General features: G+C 37.2%; 4 protein-coding genes across 4 annotated transcripts; 3 read left to right on the top strand and 1 right to left on the bottom strand.

Moving 5' to 3' along the window:
• Window positions 1–4,260: 4,260 nt before the first annotated feature.
• On the top strand, window positions 4,261–8,377 carry LOC118436564 (plipastatin synthase subunit B-like). The gene is made up of 17 exons (XM_035854952.1): window positions 4,261–4,303; window positions 4,366–4,523; window positions 4,597–4,735; window positions 4,808–4,875; window positions 4,963–5,607; window positions 5,685–5,829; window positions 5,958–6,095; window positions 6,188–6,244; window positions 6,297–6,458; window positions 6,535–6,756; window positions 6,817–6,881; window positions 6,941–7,082; window positions 7,152–7,389; window positions 7,455–7,615; window positions 7,682–7,784; window positions 7,864–8,041; window positions 8,105–8,377. Exons 1-17 carry the CDS (start codon window positions 4,261–4,263, stop codon window positions 8,375–8,377), a joined length of 2,937 nt encoding a protein of 978 aa, XP_035710845.1.
• A 165-nt stretch (window positions 8,378–8,542) lies between these two features.
• On the top strand, window positions 8,543–12,445 carry LOC118436563 (tyrocidine synthase 3-like). The gene is made up of 16 exons (XM_035854951.1): window positions 8,543–8,567; window positions 8,637–8,829; window positions 8,910–8,956; window positions 9,053–9,425; window positions 9,488–9,776; window positions 9,854–10,048; window positions 10,109–10,195; window positions 10,265–10,361; window positions 10,440–10,654; window positions 10,734–10,920; window positions 10,999–11,079; window positions 11,359–11,530; window positions 11,614–11,724; window positions 11,794–11,946; window positions 12,029–12,212; window positions 12,305–12,445. The coding sequence occupies exons 1-16, from the start codon at window positions 8,543–8,545 to the stop codon at window positions 12,443–12,445; spliced, it is 2,550 nt and encodes an 849-aa protein (XP_035710844.1).
• A 726-nt stretch (window positions 12,446–13,171) lies between these two features.
• LOC110853828 (linear gramicidin synthase subunit C) lies at window positions 13,172–17,863 on the top strand. The gene is made up of 16 exons (XM_022102168.2): window positions 13,172–13,590; window positions 13,927–14,185; window positions 14,281–14,392; window positions 14,464–14,677; window positions 14,748–14,893; window positions 14,970–15,201; window positions 15,277–15,519; window positions 15,580–15,869; window positions 15,934–16,120; window positions 16,202–16,266; window positions 16,346–16,665; window positions 16,735–16,854; window positions 16,926–17,047; window positions 17,108–17,179; window positions 17,257–17,387; window positions 17,474–17,863. Exons 1-16 carry the CDS (start codon window positions 13,554–13,556, stop codon window positions 17,720–17,722), a joined length of 2,799 nt encoding a protein of 932 aa, XP_021957860.1. The 5' UTR covers window positions 13,172–13,553; the 3' UTR covers window positions 17,723–17,863.
• LOC110853833 (biogenesis of lysosome-related organelles complex 1 subunit 1) lies at window positions 17,858–18,661 on the bottom strand. The gene is made up of 3 exons (XM_022102174.2): window positions 18,503–18,661; window positions 18,190–18,407; window positions 17,858–18,113 (listed from the first exon to the last, which is right to left on the bottom strand). The coding sequence occupies exons 1-3, from the start codon at window positions 18,634–18,636 to the stop codon at window positions 18,034–18,036; spliced, it is 432 nt and encodes a 143-aa protein (XP_021957866.1). The 5' UTR covers window positions 18,637–18,661; the 3' UTR covers window positions 17,858–18,033.
• Between the last annotated feature and the right edge of the window lie 2 nt (window positions 18,662–18,663).

Genomic DNA, 18,663 nt, shown 5'->3' with positions numbered 1-18,663 from the left:
ATCCTACAAATTCTCTTCGGCGACGACGATACTCCTAAAACATAGAGTGAAAATTATGTAGTCTTCAAGAATACATGCATACGCTGGTAACCCGATATAAGTGCATAAATATAACATAATAAGGACTCGCGACCCAAACAAACCTGATAGCTTTTTTCTGAATTGGCAAACTGTTTACGAATAAAATTGCGATAATAGCTCTCTTCAATAGGATTTCTTTGAATGGGAAGTTGAGATTTCTCTTCAAACTGATCATACTGACCTTCGGACAAAGTTTGTGACTTGGGAGATGAGTTGGTTTGAACATATCGATAGATGATGAGCCAAAGCAGTATGACCACTAGTACCAATACTCTTAGCTTCGGGTTCATTTTTTTTCGACAGAATTTATCACTCGATTTCACTTTGAAATACTGTCGCAAAATTATTTTTTATTGTAAAATAACCGCTTCACCCACACGAGTCACGATTCCGATTGATTTTATTTTTTCTTGTCTTATTTTTTCAACACCTCATCTAGAATTTTAGTACCCAAGGAACCTGAAAAAATAAAGAAAAGTTTGCATGCAAAAAAGCAACCATGGGTCCCCCAAAAATCATAAATCAACCTAATAAATTTCTGAAGACGAAAGGAATTTTGGAAAATAACTAATCATTTGGTGGGTGCGAAGTCAAATAAAAAGTAGATTTCATTGTCTTCACCGCTACACAGCTTTCAAAATGAAGGTTGACTGCGAAGCTATAAACCACATCCATTTGGACCCCGGCTATGCATTGCTCTCCGTTCAAAACACATTCACCAGCATGGAAATGTTTAATATTTTGGATGTCCATAAATCAGAGCGTCTCAACGGTTTGGCTGAATCATAAATACATTTTTGCTAGATCCTCATATAATTTTTAGACCACTAAAAGAATGGCAACTCATTTTCTGTAGATGTGCAATTTCTACTTCTCATGAAAAATGTTACCAACCTGAGCAACTATGAGACTGAAATAATCTTCAACCTTTTGGACATTGATCACTCCGGAGAAATCGAATTTGATGAATTCTACCTCATTTTCTGCATTTTGATTGCATGCAAGGTTGTAAATTTATACATTTCAAAATGCAACTATTATACAATCTACAATCTCTAAATACGCACAGGACTCGTATGAGAAAGAATTCATTTATCGACATTCAAAAAGTATTTTTCAATTGATTGACTCCGACGGTTCTGGTGAAGTGAGCGCTGACGAATTTGGACACATGGGAATCCTCTTTAATTTCGACATGTCTGCAATTCACAGAATATTCGAGGAATTTGATGTATCTGGAGATAAGAGTTTGGACTTTACGGAATTTCGGGTAATTACATAATTAACACTTAAAATGCGTAAAAAAATTCACAAGAATAACAAAATTATTAAAATTTTCTTCTTTATTTCCCAGCTTTTTACAATGGCCTGTATCGATGAAGCTCGTGGTGAGGAACGAAAAATTTATAAATTGAGGAACACAAATTTTAATGACATATTATTCACCTTGCATGTTTCAATTATCATTTTTCTTCTAAAGCTCAGGCAGCAAGAACGAAAGTAAAAGCTTATGAAAATTATCACAAGCGATTGCTCAACGCCTTACAACCCATCCTGAGAAGATTTATTCGAACTGATGTACAGTGAAATACACAATTATTTTATTCGAATTTACACAAATTTACGAAATGAACTGAACCATTGCAGTGTCTTCCAGTACCGTTTGAAATCGAAACCACAACCAATAAAGTGAGGCTACCGTTTGCTCGAGGAAAACGGGACTGGGCAATGCCCTTCTCATCAACTATGATGGCCGTTAAATTTGCTGAGCGTCGTGAAATTCTCCGAGAATATGTAAAACACTTGGTGGGAGAAAGAAAGTGCTGGTTTGCTTGTTTGTGGTTGTGCTGTTGTGATTTTTGGTATAAAATTTGGCTTTACAAACTACATAATTTGATTCCAAGTACTTAATTTTATGAAATTGTTCAGCTGCCTTCGACACCACGAAGACCAAGTGCTCGCGTCTTGTTGTCATTTTAAATTGAAGTGTCGCTGCAGATGTTGCATTTGTCTCATGTACTTTTTCGCCAGAACGTTTGGATGCTGTCGTTGTTGTTGTCCTTGTTGTCCGTGTTGGGCACACCATACGAAACGTGAACGCAATAGATCACTGAGGCCGGTCGCCAATTGGGATGGGCAAGAAAGGTATGTAAAATTAATTAATTAATTAAGTAATCATAATTAATATGTCGTTAAAATTACTATACTTAGGAGACAAGCGAACAAAGTGAAACAAAAACATGAGAAAATTTTTAAGCAAAGGCGAAAAACCCTCAAGCTCAAGAGGAAGGCTACTGCTGCTATTGCTGCGGTAGAACATCCCGAACGTGAACTTGTAGTGAAAAAAAGTTGCTGTATTTTGTGAAAATGTCATTACCAATTTAGTTAACGAGTGGTTATCATCATTATATTCACTGCGCATATATATGTAATTAGAAGGAAAATGCATAAACATTTTCAGGACTAGTAAGAAAAGTCGGAAATTCAAATTAGTCAATAGTTTCGTTCATCATAAAGTTTTGAGGCATTTCGTCTCATGTGATATCACCCTGTCATAAATACGTAAGGTGCTTTACATCCGTCACAATTTTAATCGATACGTGCCATTTAACTTGCATACATACTTGCCGTACGATATTAATGAATAAAATCAATTTAGTGTTTCTCAGTGTATTACAATTGATCATTAATCGACCCATTGTTTTGAATTTCCCATGCCTTATATAATTACACAATGAACGCGTAACTCGAAATTAGTTTGTATATTCAGCGTAAAAAAAAAACGACACCACTACAGATTTCAAGTACCTACGAAGGGCTAATTTTTTTACAAATGGAAAAACTAAGTGCGTTCAAACAAATACAAAATTACAAGAACCCTTTCCAAATAGTAAAATTCAGCTTCTCCCCTACAGAAAATACATATTACTCATTTCCTGTGTCATGGCTCCTTTGTGTGACATTAACCGTGCTATGCTTCCAGCACATTATGTCACCCGTGAGTTCCAGGTAATACAAATACATATGCAAATTTTTAAGTATTAATGATTTTAAAAAAAGTTTCAAAAACTTGAAAATCATATTTTAGTCCAATCGATCTTCTTAACGGAATTCAGAATAAAGGAAGTGAAGGTGCAGAAGGAAGTGAAGTAAAAGGCGCGGCTGGTGCGGCACCAGGCGTGCTAAAAACGGGCTTGTTGGGCATTAAACCAAAAGTACTTCAAAATGTTGCGGTCACGAAGGAAGTCGTGAAATCAAATGGGATTGCGGACAGGGCGGTCGGGACGGGAAGTGTGCTGGTTGACGAGGACGAGGACGAAGCCAAAAAGAAGGCCAAAGCCGCGACCAGCGGGGATGCTCCTTCAAAACAAGCTGGCGACAAAACTGAAGTCTTGTCTAGTGGACTTACAAACGTCGCAATGCTTGGAAATAGTGGGGGCAAAGAGTTTAAAGTACTGCCGAAAGGGGGAGGCGATTAGGAACAATTTTCAATACTTTTGAATGTTAATTTAGGTTTATGCAAAATAAATCTCAATAATGTTTAAATTCTCTGCAAGATTCTTCATTATGCGCGTATGATTATTTTTGGCTCGAATTATTATTTATTTAAGAAGATAATTTTTACGCAAGGAAATTTGCATTTACTTATTTACATATTTAGAAAATCTCGATTTCGGTGATCCTAGATCAATTGAAATGGGAGTTCTAGTCTAAATGAATTTATCAATGTGTTTAAATATCTAAATTAGATTTGCATGTCTGCCTAGTTCGACACGATTCGATTAATTTTACACACCTATATTAACTTATTTATGATGGTTAATGGTCATACATATAGATATACATTAGACAAATGTACATAAAATCATTCATTGCAAGAACGGCTTTCAATCTTACTTGGTAAGATTAGATTAGTCAAGATTATTTGACACTTTATCAGTCTAGGCAACTAGGGCACTAAATGTCAACCAATCGTGTAGATTTGTGCTCACCTTCTTCGAATAAACTCCTAGACAACCCCACAAATAAATATACTTTGACCATGAAAATAACTGCCTTGATGACCTTTCTCTCCAAATTTCCAGACACCCAGACACTTCTTAAATCTAGCCAACAGCGTGTTCCATAAATTTTCCAATAAAATATTTTTACCCTCTCTTGAAATGAGCTCATATTAACATGGCTTGTGAAGATTTTGGCTGCGTCCCTTGTTTTTGTGAAGGTGATGGTTTTTTTACCAAATGAAATGATGGGAAATTATTTTCTATCATAAAATCTTTTCAGGTCATGATGACGGCGTTTTGCGTGGAAAGACTCGTAAGATTGAAGATAAATTCAAGAAACCAATATCAATTGTTTTTCAAAACTTACTTAAAAGTGGGAAGATCAATGGAAAGAAAAATGCACTCCAGTTTTGTGACAATTACTTGACCTTCGATCAGGTGCGGACAAATAATGACAAGATTTAATGCTTCTCGTTATAAATTACCTTCCATAACTTTCTTTGTTTATTAGTTGGAAGACTTTTCAACATCACTAGCTCTAGATATTAGAGACCGCATTGGAATGGATGTTCAAATTCGAAACCCAGACGGAGATCCAGTTATTGCAATAATAATTCCCAATTCAGAGAAAGCGATCGTTATCATGATGGGTAAAGAAATAAATGAAAACATGAAAACTCCAGTCCAATACATACAACTAATTTGTACACATTTTTATTAAGCCGTTCTTAAAACTGGAGCCGCATATCTCCCACTCGACGAAGAATACCCGGAACATCTTTTCTTACGGGTAATTGACCAAGCAGTTTGACTGGCAAATTATCTGTATAATTACCATATTAATTATCTCGCTAAATCTCACATAATCCGCACACAGATTATCGAAAAGTTTCGCCCAGTCCTCATAATCGCGGACGACAACGGCCCAATATTCAATAAGTATGACGCCAACAAGTTTTCGGAGTACTGCTCCATGGTGAGTTTAGAAGAACTCTGGGTGAGAATGGAAATCCCGACGGGTCATGTTCCCAGAAAAACGTCAATTAAACGTGAAATCCTGTCAGTTTTTAATGAAAGTTCAGAATCTCAAAAGTCTATTCGCCCAGCGGGGGTATTTCACACTCGAGGATTTCACAGTAACCCGTACGGCGTTCGGATAGGCCACGCTGCAATTCTCAATCGATGCATCTTCGAGTGGAAACAATTAGACATACATGAACATCAGTCTTGTTCTTTGACAACTCCGGTGTCCCAAGTGGACTCGGTTTCCCAAATATTTTCTGCCTTGCTGAAAGGTTGCACACTTGTCATCTTTACGCGTGCAGATATGAAAGACGTGACGCAGTTTTTAAAAGATGTGGCCAGCAAAATGATTAACCGATTGGTTATTCCGCACTATATGTTTTATGAGGTGCTACGACAATTGAAAGTTCTTGACCCGGATGATAGAGTTGAACTTATGAAGTCATTATTGTGCGTCAAGTATGTCGTTTGTCGCGGGGGATATATTCGGCATGTCGATGTAAGCAATTTTGTGATAATGAAATCGAGTTTAAACTGTTATCTCATAATATTAAATAACTTTCACGACGTGTGTAGGTCGCTCACTATTTTCAAGTATTCCCAAACGTTCCCCTCGGAAATTGTACAGGATCTGCAGAAACTTCGGGTGACATGATTTATGATGTTTTTCGCTCTGTTAAGGATTTTGTAAAAAAACGAGTCTTGGGGAGGGTGACATTAGGTATTTACATACTTGGACAACATATAGAAATAAGTATGTACCAGTTACATAACTCGAATTAGATTAATTTTTTTCTACTTTTCTAGGAAAAGTTATGCAAAATTCGAAAATTTACATCTTGGGAGAAGAGCTTGCCATCATATCTGATGGACATCAAGGGGAACTGTGCATCTCGGGAGCGTGTCTCGCTATGGATTACGTGGATCCTGGCAGTATCGAAGATAATAAACATAATTTTGCCCCAAATCCGCATGAGGACTCGGCAGGTATTTATTTACTGAACAGTACTTAAACCTGTTTACCTATTAGATTTACTTATTAGTATTCTAGTGCATTACATATTGATTTTGAATGGCAGGATATGAAATGATTTATCGTAGTGGAGAGTACGGTCGAATAATTAAATGCACCGATGGTAGAAGACGACTATTTGGTAATTTAATTTTTGAGCCATTTTAAATTGAAAGTTTTTACTCGACTCGACTTATTAATTAAATTCGGCATAGTTGAAGGCAGAGACGATAAAGTGATCAGACAGAAAGGTCACGAGTTCCATCTCGATGATGTGAAACCATTCCTTGAAGAACTCGAGTATGCTGCGGATGCTTTCCTTTATGTCTTAAACAAAGGTATGTATGTGCGTGTACCCGTATCTATTAAAGTGAAGAAAACATGCATGTAATCATCTCAAAATATGGTACGTAGGAAAACCAACACAAGAAATGGTAGGATTCATTTTGATTAAGCCTGGAATTTCTCCACATTCCGTTCCGCATCCTCTAGAAATTGAGCGACAACTTCGAAACAAACTCCCAGAATGGGCAATTCCTGATGATATAATGTTAATCCAAGCAGTTCCAAAGCATTACTACAATGATAACTGCCCCTTCTGCTTAATTCGTGAATTTCGAGAGCAGAGAGAACCACGTACATTCGTATAATATGTAAAATCAATTATTCCATTTATCGACATATTTCTGGTGACAGGATCGAATGCATGGGAAACACAATTGGTCGTTCCAGGAGACAGAATGGAGGCAGCAGTCACTCTTGTAACGAAATTAACAATCTAATTGATTTAAATTAATAGTCTACTTAATTTAAATGTCAGGTGAAAGCCATGTTCAGAATGGCGTATATTCCCGTCGAAACAACAGTGGCGAATTTAAAGGCATCATTTTTTGACATTGGAGGCACGTCTTTAAGCACTATTCCACTTTTAGTGTATCTCAACAAACGAGGATATCCCATCAGTAAGTTATTTGCATAATTTTAAAATAAATTTACACCCACATCATTTACTACTTACATAATTTCTCTAGCTCTGCGAGACTTCTATACTACGTCCAACCTCATGGAGATCATTTCTCTGATGACGCTCAAAAAACCAATGAATGAAGAGCCAGGGAAAATGGATGATAAAAGTGAAGCAGACACTAGCATAATTGACGATTGTGTTATGGGACAATGGGTCAAACCTAACTTTCACATCATGCTGGACCTCAAGGAAACTTATAATATCGAACTTATCCGAAAGCGCCATAAAACTGCAGTGATCAAGTAGAAAAAATGTTATAATTTTTTTTACAACGGAAAGCTATTTTTGAACTTGATCTTTTTTGTAGCATAATTGCATATGGATATTGCGAAAAGGGTGCCTTGTCACAATACAATATGATCAGCTACCAAGAATTGAATTCTTTTCTATCAGAAGCCTGGTCTTCGTATGTAGAGGAAAAACTGTCAATCGTCGTAATCGAAAAGTCGACGAACAAAATTGTGGCAGGTATAATGACGATTTTATATTGAACGTGAAATGCGGTAATTTTATTATGTACGGATTTCTGGGCAGTTGCCATTTGTCAAGATTTTTTTAAGCTTGTCGATACTACGAAAGCAACTGGAACTTTGTACAACATTATGGAATTTTACCAAGAAGTGAAGGGCAATATTTTGTAAGTGCATAATTCCATCCAAATTTTAACAAGTTTTAATACCAGATTCATAACTCCAATAAATGTATCAAAATTCTAGGCTGTTTTTACCACATCGAATAGATGAAACGCTAGAAATATGCTGGATGGCGACACACACAAGTCTCAGCGCTCAAGAAAATGTCAAAATTATAACAATGCTGCACACAGAAATTATAAAACTAGCCCGACAAAAATACTCTGGAATATTTCATTCCACGGCAAATCTGCTTTCTCGGGTATGCGTGTACATACTCGTTACGGTGCTTTTTTTACCCTAATTTTTCAACCCCCTATTTCAGACCCTGTGCACTGAAGTGTTCGGCTACGAAGTATTTGAGGACTTTCAAATCAACAAGTACAGGGAGCTGGATGGATCCCAACCTTTTCATTTAGCTGGAGACAATGCGGCTTGTGCGGCGTTGTACCTAAAGCTACGTGACCCCAACCCCCCTTCGGAAGCCACGTCGATGACGGTTGTGGACCCTGTCCAGTACTTCAACCAAGTGAACCGCAAGCGGATCAGTGGCATCAAGTATTATCACAACACAAAGAGTATCTCCGATGTTGCTTAGGTTTCGAAACGTTTTAAAATGAATGAATTTGAATCGGTGGGAATGAAATTTTAGTGAATCTTTGTAATTTTGCTTGTGATTTGTATAATAAAGTGTTATTTAATAAAATTCGATTTGTTTAACGTTAGACAAGAGTAAAAATAATAATTTAGCACTAAACGCATAATGATATGCAGCCAACTGTGCCAGGGTAATAATGAAATCTTGCAATGACAATCCTGTAATGATATGAAACGATTTAAAACGTTTCAATTTCCAGGCCGTAAAAGCGTCATCACCGGAAAAAATGTGAAACTGCCCAAAAATATCACTGTAACGGACCACTTTACAGATCTCATTCAGCATGGCGATGTAGATGGCGACAACCCGGCGCTTATCGGTGATAATGGTGAAACATTGTGGACTTACATGCAGTTGGATCTCACAGCTAATAAGGTCGCAAAAGCAATGAGGTGGTACTGCAGATTCGGTCGTCGTTAAATTTTTTAGACTCGGTTTCTGAACCGATTAGTAAAATTTGACTTATTTTCAGACGACTTTTAGGCTACTGGACAAGTAATAATCCTGATGGAGATCTTGGCAAGTTCAAATGTTTTATTTTTAGGATGCAGACAATATTAAAATTTCATATTTCTCAAAATGAATAATACTATTACGGAAATTTGATACCTTTAGTCATTGGATTTTGCCTTCACACCACGGAAAACACGATTCTCATGATGCTGGCAATCTTAAAGCTCGGTGGAACTTACATATCACTCTCCACCACTTATCCAGAACAGCAGATTGTCCGAATCGTGGGGAATATCCGACCATTGCTCATAATAACGGAATCCGATCCCCAAATCACGTCACGTTTCGACTGTGTCAAACACATCTGTGAAATTGCACCGCTTCACGTCATTGTGGAAAATTCAAATGATTTTGAGGGTGACCCGAACGACCCCGTCCCTCTGGAGAGCTTGGCCCCGCCGTGGCGTCGAGCCGCCGCAATCGTGCTCACCGCTGGGACGACTGGCGAACCGCGATTCGTGCGAATTGGACACATGTAACAAATTAATTCAGTAATTAAGCTAATAATTCAGTATAAATAAAGTTTCCGCAATGCAGGTCAATATTAAATCGACTTTACTGGCAATACAAAGCTATTCCATTCTACGACAAGCCCGTCGCTTGTCTCTCCTCCCTGCTCGTAGATGCAGAAAGTGTTGCCGAAGTATTTGCCCCACTTCTTGGTGGGGTTCCATTGTACATAATTGCGAGACATGTCATGTCAAAACCGATCGCCTTGTTGGAAAAGATAAGATCAGTCGAGATCACGAGGATAACGATGACGCCGACCAGCTTAAATTTGATGTTTAACACGATGGAAGAGTTTGACATTGGTGTGGCAAGAGAGGTACTTTTGATCAAATTGGCTTGTAATTTATTACCCAAATAACTTCCTGCAATTTAGATTTGTTTATAAATACACAGAAATTGGAGAGTTTGAAGTATCTCATCATAAGCGGAGACATTCTTAGTTTTCAGGTCGGCTTAAAGTGCTTCGAATATATAGCGTCCCATTGTAACCTCGTCGTTTTCTATGGATGTACTGAAACTATGAGTGAAGCAAGTTGGGAGATATTTTCGAATCAGCAGGATTTCATAGATAAAGTTTACGGACAACAGGTACATAAATTCATACACCTGTAAATTCTTCGTAAATTCGTAATTTCTTCATAAATTTAGGTGTCCATTGGACTTCCGCTGTGTAACACGACGATCTATATTATGGACGAGGACTGCAACATAGTTCGGGAAGGAACCATTGGAGAAGTAATCCAATTAATTATTTCATGGAGATACCAAAATCGTGTTGGAAATACATACTCATGCAATTGTTAGATATGTATCTCCGGAAAAAGTTTGGCACTCGGATATTCCAACAATAAAGATCAGACCAAAAGATTCATCATGTATCCGCCGAGAGTAAAAAAATCGAGTTAATTCATCAAAATTTACAAATCTACTAATATCACTTACGCAATATATTATTTAATATTTTGTTCTGATTAATCAGGCCAGGTTAAAATATTCAGAACAGGAGATTTCGGAAAAATAGTGGACACTGATGGAAATCATGGATGTAGAATTTATTACGAAGGACGAATCGACATGATTATAACAATTCAAGGACAGGAAATAGAACTGAACAATATTGCCGTTGCTGTTGAAAGTACTAATCTTTGTAAGGAATGTGCTGTTTTGTGCTATCGTCGAAATCGAGAAGACCAGGTTGCACCAGGCTAAACATGACCTTAAAGAAATTAAAAAAATATGCGTTCATAATATTTTTTAACGCTATTTTACGTAGGCCGCTGTAGCATTTTGCGTTTTAAAGGATAACGTTGAAAAAAGTATGTTGACCGACTCGTTAAAAAAAGTTTTAGAAGATTACATGGTTCCAGACGTTTATCCGGTGAGTGAACTCCCATATCTTCCCAGTGGGCGATTGGACAGGCAAAAATTGCTTAAACTTTACAAATTCCGTCTCATGGAAAGTAGGTCTTCATTTTTACTATTAATTTGGGATCAAGTGTCTGAACACGATTTATTTCTTTCAATGCAAATAATTAAAGGCACTCCGGAAGAATGGAAATCTTTGAATATGACAATTGGCGAAAAACAGGCTGCAAAAATACTATTTGAAGCGATAAGTCGTAAGTTTACTCACAACCTTGCAAGTTTAGTATATATTTTATATGTGTACATACATAAATATGTACAAAATATAGATACCATTGGTCTCACCTTGCGCTTCGTCATGTCAAATTATCACACTTCAATATGGGAGATTGGAGTAAATTCGCTAAACGCGTTGCTAATCGTGTACGTGTGTCGTGAAAATGGATATTTAATTTGTAATATTCCAATACTCACCTGCTTATCATCGCTCAAGACAAAACTTTTAATTATATTTTGAATCACGCTTTATGCAGCAATTGATGACTTTGTTCTTGCCGGAAGTATTGCGGATATAATCAAATTAATGGTGCATTCCAGCAAGGATCCAGTCCCTGAGAATCTCATGCTCATGCATATTTCCGAATTGGGTGACGAGCGTTACACGTTGGGCCCTTTAAATAATATGGATAAAGTGAAAATTATCAAGTATACTCTTTTCTGCATGCTTATCTGCGCTTATCATCAGAAAATGTTGTTTTTAATGCGAGCAATTTTCTCAGTTTACTTAGCACGTGTTACGCCCAGAAAGGTCCCGTCTCCATAATTGCAGCCATAACACAGGAAGAGTATGCAAAATATTTAGAATATTTGTGGAATAAAATGGTCAAAGAAGCCTTAAGGTATATTTAATTATATGTAAATATAAATTATAATCAGTACACATTCAGAATACAATTTGTTATGAATAGCGTTGTCGCTTTTGATAAGAACAATGGCAAAATTGTGGCTGTCGCTTTATGCATGGACATAAATTCGAAATATACTCATAGACCGAGGAAAATTGTAGATAAGCCATTGTCATACTACATAGAACTTATCGACGCTTGTGAAATGCTTGTACAGTAAGTTTGATCTTGATATCCACTAAAATCAAATTATTTTAGACAAGATTTACATTTTGTTTTCGAATTTTCACAAATGAAGTCAAACTACGATAAGCAAGGAAAAAGGGAAAACTATCGAAATCTTCCTTATCGGGACGGACATCTCGGTCGAGTCAAAGTACAACATTATCCTCGTCGAATTATTGATGAAGGGAGCCATGCAACGAGCCTTGTATCGAGGATTTTCATGGGCTTTAATAATCAGTGCGAGTCCTCTAGTTCGGGTAAGTATGCAAAACATAGAATCAAAAACTTAAAAAACTCTGTTTTTAAACGACTTGCAAAACACATCAAAAAATATAACATAAATTTTCAGGACTTTTGCGGCAACGTTCTCCAGTACGACATGATTGCAGAGATAAAACTAAACAAATTCGTCTCAAAAGATAAAACAAAACCGTTTCGAAAGGCCCGAGATTATCAGTCAATTAAAGCCTATTATCGTTTATTCACTTGATTTGTAAACCAAAGATATTGTAATCTTTATTCCCTCTGCATATTACTATTACTTTTTTATTACATCTTTTGGCACCACAAACCCACAATTCTGTGTATCATTAATCACAATACAATATGAAGTGTGGGGTTTTGCAGCATCTAATTTACAAGCTATGAATTGAAACGAAATGAATTATGTATTAATCAAGCTGCCTGACACTGACTAAATGTTGCATAAGTGGAAGCGGATGCCAATAATTAATTAATCAGTATACATCAGTACATGGAAATGAAAACGTAGTGTACTTACTGTGGCAAAGTATGTGTCAACCACGCCATAAAAATTCTTATGATACTTTTAGCAATTAAGCCTGTAGTAATTGTTAGATTGCATGTGTGCAAATCGGCATCAGTTCAAAAATGTGTCATGGATTATGAGGAGGTTGTTGAGTACTACAATCTGAGGTTGTTGTGTTGTGACCATCTAAATTGAAGGGACGCGTATTTATCATGCCGCATAAACAATGCAATCCTCGCAAAACAAACCGGTTGCATCTCAATATCATTTCATTTCATTGCATTCGTCTCTAAAATAATTTGCAGACAATGTTGTCGCAAATTTTATTATGCGTAGCGTATGCACATGTTCGACGAAGTTTGCCTTCATCACTGTAAATAACCTTAGTATGTTAAAGCTTCAAGTGAAAGGACACAGTCAATATTATGGCAAATTTTCACGACAATTTGTGAGATAAGTCGTTATACAGTTGTGTGCATACTCGTTTAATATGGAGTGATTGCGAGTTGCAAATTATTGCGAATTTGAACAAGGAAAGAGAGGAAATTGAATTAGTTGAATTGAACGAGTTAACTGTGACCAATGAATCAAACCAAACCACACAATAAAAAATCACAAACCATTCACCAATTCTATTTCGGAGCATCATTTGACTTGAGTATCTTACATAAATCAATTTCGCCTTGCATTAAAACCACAAGTTGTCGGAGTTCTCATTAAAATAAGTGTCATTCGCTGGTTGGAATTGCAATTTGCAACTTTTTCTGCATGTAAAGTTGACTTTCATACTTATTGAAGAAAGTTAGGTCGAAAATCTGCACTATCTACGATGGACATTGTAGTGGAATCTCCGGAGCATGAAGAAGGTAATAAAATGCTAAATATGGGTCGATTGTATGGAAACAGTAATTTTTATCGGCATTATTATTAATTTTTGGAAATTCGAGAATCAATTACGTAATATTTTTTACAAGCTTAAAATTTCCACCCAAAATTGTAACGTATTTGCTCCCAAATTTTTTTTGTAAAATAAATTACCCCATCGACACATCTCAAACTTTCATCCACCATCAAAAATCATGAATTTAGACCAGTACGGACGCTTCAGGAAAATATGCGAGGGTCAATGTTAGTGTTGGGATGGCTTGCTATATGTAAATACTTAAAATGTGAATCTGAAAAAAATGCAAACTTTGTCCCAGGCAAACTCCATCGTCTTTTGGAGGGACCGGTACAAACCTTCCCCGGAAATGCTTCTCTGGCTCAATATTTCCAAGCTGGGTTTGGCGACTCGCAACGAATCGCTCCCTTCCAGACTGCATTGTTTGATGATGAAAAGATCCACAATTTCAAACACTTGGATGAAGTGTCGGCCCGAATGGCGGAGGTTATCCGAAAAATTATACACGTTAACTATCGAAATATGAATCCGGATCAGGATATTGTAATTGGAGTGTGCATGTAGGGTTATTACTAATATTAACTATTTTGTAATTCCTTGTAACTGCACATTTCGACTAGAAATAAATTTTTCGAAATTTTTCGTCTTCCTCTAGACCACCTTCGGACAAATTGGTTTTTACGTTGTTTGCCATCATGAAATTGGGAGCTGCCTACTTGCCTTACGAAGTATCTTTCCCGGAGGAGAGAGTCATAAAAATAACCAGGGTTTGACACAACGGATGCGCAATTTTCATGATTAACGAATGTTATTTCTAATGATAAATTTCTTATGTCAGGACGCTCGCCCCGTTTTGATAATCTCCGATCATCACACCAATGTTCTGTCAAAGTTTGATGCCGTGAAAGACCTCACTAAAGTGACGAATACGGCAGACCTCATTAAAATGGCGGACGAGATAGAAATCTCAGTGGATGATCTTCGGCGTACTCCTCCAATGATTTCGTCTCAATCAATGGCAGAAAGGACGGCAATTGTCCTTTATACTTCGGGTACTTAATTTTTGGCGATACAATTTTTTGACGTGATTTTTTAATAATCTATGTGCTGATATTCATGCAGGAAGTTCTGGTGAACCGAAAGGGGTCCGTTTGAGTAACAGGGCCATCATGAATCGGCTTCAATGGCAGTGGCAAAATTTTCCCTTTGTTCCGGAAGATAGATGCGTTTTTAAAACGTCGTTGACTTTTGTCGACTCTGTGGCGGAGGTATTCTTGTTTTTGCTACCAATTTTGTCATGAAGAAATTTTAATTTAATGGCCTCCATGTCATGATGGGTAACAGATATTTGGACCTCTCCTTCAAGGAAGTCCGCTCACAATTCTTTCAAAAACCACAACCACACAGCCAAATATTTTCATACAAAAACTTGACCAATACAAAATCACTCGACTCGTCCTTGTACCTTCTTTACTTCGAGCAATGTTTCAAACCATCAAACTCATCGGTGAAGATGCCAGAGTGATGTTGGAGTCGGTAAAATTGTGGGTTTGTTCTGGCGAGACGATGACAAAAGGTTCTATAAATACTTAAATTTTAATTAGAAAACGATGGAAAATCAGTTGATTTTATGCACGCATTAATTTGTTAGATTTGGTCATGGAGTTCTTTGAATACTTTCCACAAGGATATACAATCTGCAATTTTTATGGATCGACCGAAATCATGGGAGATGTGACATACGTCTCATTTTCGTCTAAGCAAGAAGTTTTCGAAAGAACTTTCGAACAACACATCCCAATCGGGGAACCAATCAATAACACGGTCATCTACATTTTGAACAATCAACTTGACATGACTCCAATGGAAGAAATTGGCGAAATTTATGTCGGAGGTTAGTTGAAGACATAATTTTGTGTCGTTAACTTTGGTCTATAATTTTTGATCAATTTAGGCTACAATTTGGCCAAAGGCTACGTCGGACAACCAGAAGACTCGAGATTCATAACGAATCCATTTTGCAAAACGAACGGATTCAGCCGCCTCTATAAAACTGGAGATTTCGGTAAAATTACTGAAACTCAAGGCAAAATTCGCACCTTGGCGTATGAAGGGCGAGTAGATTCCCAGCTTAAGGTCAGAGGCCAGCGAGTCGACCTGACAGAAATCGAAATGGTCATGAGTGGCATTCATTTGGTTTCAAAAGCGAAGGTTCTGTGTTATCATCCCGGACTTGAGGATCAGGTTCGTTTAAAAAGACTTTAAGTAGGGGTCATAGTTCATAATAATAGATAATAACTTATCGCAGACAATCGTTGCTTTCCTCGTGCCTGCAAGTGGCACGCATATGGATAGAATAAAAACCATGGTTGATACCCGTCTTCGAGATTATGAGCGTCCTGTTCTTCGTGTGATTGATGATGTTCCACTTCTCGTTAATGGGAAAACAGACAGGCAGAGATTACTCAAAATGTATGAACAAGATTTGGAAAACAGTGAGTCTAATATTTCGAAAAACATTAGCAAAATAATATGGTCAACACTTGTATATGTAAATATTTCACTTATTTCGCAAGGAACGACATTCGTAGAATGGAACACTTTAGATTTCACAGAGCCCAAGAGTGAAGTTGCAAAAGTCGTAAGTTTATGAGTGTTTATTACTATTTTGGAAAACATCTTCGGATCTATGTCTGACATACTTCGTGCGCAAAACGTAGGTGTTGACCACGATGGCTGAAATCACTGGAACCGCGGTGGAGACGATCGCTGAAAATCTAAACAATTCCTACTACAATGTCGGCGGATCCTCTCTCAACTCAATTCAGGTCATTGTAAAGCTTCGAGAGAGAAAGTGCTATGTCACAATTCCAGATTTCTTGAACTCGAGAACAATCCGAGACATTGTTGACAGCGCCTACTTAATTACGGAGGATGATGACGACGCCGACGAAGACATGGCTTTGACCGTTTTCGAGCAAGGAAAGAAAACATACACGATCAGTTATTTGACGGATGATGATCATGATGAAACCCTGAAGTAAAACTAAATTTGTAAATAATTTAAATTAGATTTAAGCTTCTAAGAATATTGCTTTGCTTTCTTTAGTATCATAGCCTACAGCTTCTCGCATCATGGTGACCTCGAAAAATACACGGATGCCACATATGAAGAGTTTCAGACACTCATTAACTCCGTGTGGGACCCACTTGTGGAGAAAGAATTATCGTATGACTAGATATAATATAATTGTTAAAAATTTATAAAATGACGTATAAAATATTTTAAAATATTAATAGCTTCATTATTCGACGCAAAAACGACAAAAAAGCTGTCGCTGTCGCCTTAAATTTCGATGTGTATGACGAACCTTCAGAAATTGAAGCCAGCAAAGGAATCGGATATGTCCTTGAAATGCTGGGTATGCATGCATAATTTGATGTCTTTTTGGTCACATTGGAATAATTCTCAAAATTCTCAGAATTTATTGAGAGCCGACAACGCGAAAAGCTTCCAAAGGGAAAAGGGAAATTAGTCCACAGTTTCATGATGGGTAATTACCCATGAAAATTATTTTCATACTAATAATTTTTTTGGTGGATATCGTTTGTAATCAGTTTAATCTCACAGGAACCTCCGAAGACATTGACGAGTCTGAGAACGTTTTTGTCATTCAGTTCATGGAAGAGCGAGTCATACAAATGGCCGAAGAGAAGAAATTCTTTGGAGTGATGACCACTAATACGAATGCTTTAACACAGGTAGATAATCCTTTTCGTTTATATTCAATTAAAAAAACTTGGTAATTTTACATCTCAAATTCCACAATTTATTTAACCCTTTACAGCAAATAGCTCGTGACATTCACGGATATGAAACTCTGTCCGAGTACCACGTGAACCGATATGTCGCCCCCGATGGGACTAAACCCTTCATGCTTGCACCAGACTCATTTACGATCATTTGCTGTTGGAGGAAAGTGGGTCATCACCATTTGAACGCCGAGGACACATTTTTCCACGAGGACACCAGCGAACCTGGTGCTGATGGGGACACGATCACTGCGGACGTTTCCGGCACCACCCTGGACATTTAGTTCTTTGGAAATGATTTTTTTTGCCTCCGTATGTAAATCTCTTGTATACAATGAAATTAGAATTGACCAAAATCGTGCTATATTGCTATGCGTGTAAAGTAATAATAAAACAAGACGTTATAGTACTACGTCTAATTAATATGCTCTTTTGTCGTAATTCATTTCATTGCTGAGGTAAATATTTTACTTACAGAGGTCAATTACAGCATTGCATGAAATGCTTGTTCCGTGTACAAAAAAACAAACAATAGTATCCTAATTTATAAACAATGCGAATTAATAAAATATCATATTGATTTAATGACTACATATTATTGGCCCGCTGCTGGTCCTCCACTCGAAGTTGACGACGACATGCCTGCTGCCCCACCCTCTGGAGATTCTTGTTTAGCTACACTCCCAAAGTGAAAAAAATGATTACTTAATTTCATCGCAATTAATAAACTACAAACCAAGCTTTCACTCACTTGCATACACATATTCTAATGAGGTCGTAATAGTCTTAACATCCGATTCTATCGCTTTCGCCCAACTTTGCACATGACCCAGCTCCTTCAACGCCGTGTTAAAATTATCCACGAGAGATAACCATTGCCCCGTTTGCCTCGAAAATTGTTGCGCATTTTGAGTCAAGGTTCTCATCTCGCTATCCAATTTCTTCTCGTTTAAGTAAGCTTGAGCCACTCTGGAGAAGAAATGAAGAATGTACACAATTATAAATGCTAATTTTTTCGACACGATAATTTTTTGTCGACATTAAAGTATCACTTCTCCCCTCACCCAACATTGAGATGGTCGACAAGATTTTTCGTTAATTCAGTTGCGGCTTGGATCGCCTCTTTTCTCTTCATCTCTTGAATCTCTCGCAATTTTTGTTGTTCTTCAGAGTGTTTCTTTACTAGAGAGGATAACATCTTATCGTCTGACGTGCACTGTTATCT

This window comes from Folsomia candida, unplaced genomic scaffold (genome assembly GCF_002217175.1).
Source record: "Folsomia candida strain VU population unplaced genomic scaffold, ASM221717v1 Fcan01_Sc009, whole genome shotgun sequence".
NCBI lineage: Eukaryota > Metazoa > Arthropoda > Collembola > Entomobryomorpha > Isotomidae > Folsomia > Folsomia candida.
This window is presented reverse-complemented; position numbering and strand designations above follow the sequence as displayed.

Bases quoted from the DNA above. Each gene is read 5' to 3' on its own strand.
- LOC118436564 (XM_035854952.1), top strand. From the start codon at position 4,261: ATGGCTTGTGAAGATTTTGGCTGCGTCCCTTGTTTTTGTGAAG. The intron at 6,459-6,534 runs GTATGTATGTGC...TATGGTACGTAG, and splicing joins CCTTTATGTCTTAAACAAAG to GAAAACCAACACAAGAAATG. The intron at 6,757-6,816 runs GTACATTCGTAT...TTCTGGTGACAG, and splicing joins TCGAGAGCAGAGAGAACCAC to GATCGAATGCATGGGAAACA.
- LOC118436563 (XM_035854951.1), top strand. From the start codon at position 8,543: ATGATATGCAGCCAACTGTGCCAGG. The intron at 8,568-8,636 runs GTAATAATGAAA...TTCAATTTCCAG, and splicing joins ATGCAGCCAACTGTGCCAGG to GCCGTAAAAGCGTCATCACC. The intron at 11,947-12,028 runs GTAAGTTTGATC...TCACAAATGAAG, and splicing joins GCTTGTGAAATGCTTGTACA to TCAAACTACGATAAGCAAGG.
- LOC110853833 (XM_022102174.2), bottom strand. From the start codon at position 18,636: ATGTTATCCTCTCTAGTAAAGAAACACTCTGAAGAACAACAAAAATTG. The intron at 18,408-18,502 runs GTGAGGGGAGAA...TTTCTTCTCCAG, and splicing joins GTCGACCATCTCAATGTTGG to AGTGGCTCAAGCTTACTTAA. The intron at 18,114-18,189 runs GTGAGTGAAAGC...TTGGGAGTGTAG, and splicing joins ATTAGAATATGTGTATGCAA to CTAAACAAGAATCTCCAGAG.
- LOC110853828 (XM_022102168.2), top strand. From the start codon at position 13,554: ATGGACATTGTAGTGGAATCTCCGGAGCATGAAGAAG. The intron at 14,186-14,280 runs GTAGGGTTATTA...GTCTTCCTCTAG, and splicing joins ATTGTAATTGGAGTGTGCAT to ACCACCTTCGGACAAATTGG. The intron at 16,855-16,925 runs GTATGACTAGAT...AAATATTAATAG, and splicing joins CTTGTGGAGAAAGAATTATC to CTTCATTATTCGACGCAAAA.